At 39.9% G+C, this 1,938-nt stretch overlaps 1 protein-coding gene across 1 annotated transcript; it reads left to right on the top strand.

The window, feature by feature from the left end:
• Nucleotides 1-856: 856 nt before the first annotated feature.
• On the top strand, nucleotides 857-1,606 carry LOC120109127 (calmodulin-2/4). The gene has a single exon (XM_039122875.1). The coding sequence runs from the start codon at nucleotides 916-918 to the stop codon at nucleotides 1,255-1,257; it is 342 nt and encodes a 113-aa protein (XP_038978803.1). The 5' UTR covers nucleotides 857-915; the 3' UTR covers nucleotides 1,258-1,606.
• Nucleotides 1,607-1,938: the final 332 nt, after the last annotated feature.

Here is a 1,938-nt window from a genome sequence, read left to right as displayed (position 1 = left end):
TTGGACTTTGGATGCCCAGTGTCGGCCTTTTTGAGTAGTGGTTGGCATTTGCGGTAGAAATTTTTGTATAGGCTCTAATTATTTATGGCTGGTCCTATTCAGGCATTCATGCCTTGGGGCTTTGTGCATCGTTCAATATATGTTATTGCAAGTTGAAAAGCAATTTGTAGTTTGTGGGTCTTTACCTGAAAAAACGCCTTTGTAGTTGCAATCTCTCAGCTATTATTTCTGAATGAGTCAGGCCATAACAGTTAATGAAATTAAGTCACCGTTTAGCTGTAGCTTGTGAGTAGTTTTAAGTTGCAAACAGGGTCCCTGCAATCCCGCAACTGAGAGGGGCATCTCTTGCTAGAATTCACAATATTCTTCAGCTAAGTATTTATCTTGTTTCAGAGATGTTAGTACATCTCCAGAAGTAGTATTCATGGTGGGCTTTGTTATAACAGAACCTTTCTTAGGAGGTTTTAAGGGGTCCATGATGTATAAGCAAGTTTTCTTTTTATGAAAGATTATGATACCTATAATACGAAATAGTGAATTGCCGACATTGGAGGTGAATTCTTGCTGTTCAATCTTGTATATTCTTGCTAAAAGATGGATTTGTGAATTCGGTGTTATTTTAAACATGTTCTGTCTATGTTTCAGTTGTGCTAGATTTGCAATCATTAGTTTGTTAATATGGTAGGTGATGCTCTAACCCCAAAGCATTATGGATTGCTTTGGAGATAGAACACAAGGTTGCAGTTTTTGTTTTTAATTGTTTAACTGAATGATATAGTGGATGCCGATAAGCAGCTAGCAGGTGCTGAATCTGCTTGTGTCAAACTTTGTTAGGAAAATAAAATCTTAGAAGTGCAGTTTGTTTTGGGTGAAATTTGAACAGGTTGCATCACGACTAAGGAGTTGGGAACTGTGATGCGGTCACTGGGGCAGAATCCAACTGAGGCAGAGTTGCAGGACATGATAAATGAGGTTGATGCTGATGGCAATGGAACTATTGACTTCCCAGAATTCCTCAACCTGATGGCCCGTAAGATGAAGGATACTGACTCAGAGGAGGAACTCAAGGAGGCCTTCCGAGTGTTTGACAAGGATCAGAATGGCTTCATCTCAGCTGCTGAGCTCCGCCATGTCATGACCAACCTTGGTGAGAAGCTGACAGATGAGGAGGTTGACGAGATGATCCGTGAGGCTGATGTTGATGGTGACGGCCAGATCAACTATGAGGAATTTGTCAAAGTCATGATGGCCAAGTGACCTCTCTGACATGAAAAATATGAGGAAATATCACGGAAGATATGCAGTAAAATGGGATCCCATTCCCTCTTATGCAGGTAGTTTATCTGGATAGCTTTAGTTGTGAAACAAAACAGGGATGCCTGTTGCTCTCTCTTCTTTTGTGTCTTGTGTGGTACTGTTCATTGTACTATTCATCCATGGTTCTGTGATTTTGTCCTGTCTGTTTCAATCTGAGTGTTTTGGTTTTGCTTGAATCAATATGTAGTCCTATTTCTGCATCACCCTTTTCCCAACTTCTGCAAACTGGAACAATGAAGTCATCCTCTTTCTTGACCTTTTTCTATTAAATTGATATTTTATTCTGTCATGATTACCTTGTAGCTGTTTTTTTTATCTCATTCTGATACTTGAAAGTGCTGTTGTTATTTGGTGCTTTGGTACTTCTAGTAATCAGGTATATGCCTTGTCTTGGAAGTGTCAAGACAGTTGGCGTTCCTTTTTGTGTTAATGTAAATCTCATGTGATGACTGGGCGCTTCTAGTTGCAGTAGAGGCAAAGACAAGCTGTTACCTGGATCATTGGGTACTGAGTGGTTTTTATTTTTATTATGTTGAAGTGCAATCTGTAATAGTTCCATGGTATCTAAGTTGGTGCTCTCCTGAGGTCAAATCTGTAGTTGGTGCAAGCCGATGACAGGGT

Source organism: Phoenix dactylifera, unplaced genomic scaffold (assembly GCF_009389715.1).
Source record: "Phoenix dactylifera cultivar Barhee BC4 unplaced genomic scaffold, palm_55x_up_171113_PBpolish2nd_filt_p 001840F, whole genome shotgun sequence".
Taxonomy (NCBI): Eukaryota; Viridiplantae; Streptophyta; class Magnoliopsida; order Arecales; family Arecaceae; genus Phoenix; species Phoenix dactylifera.
This window is presented reverse-complemented; position numbering and strand designations above follow the sequence as displayed.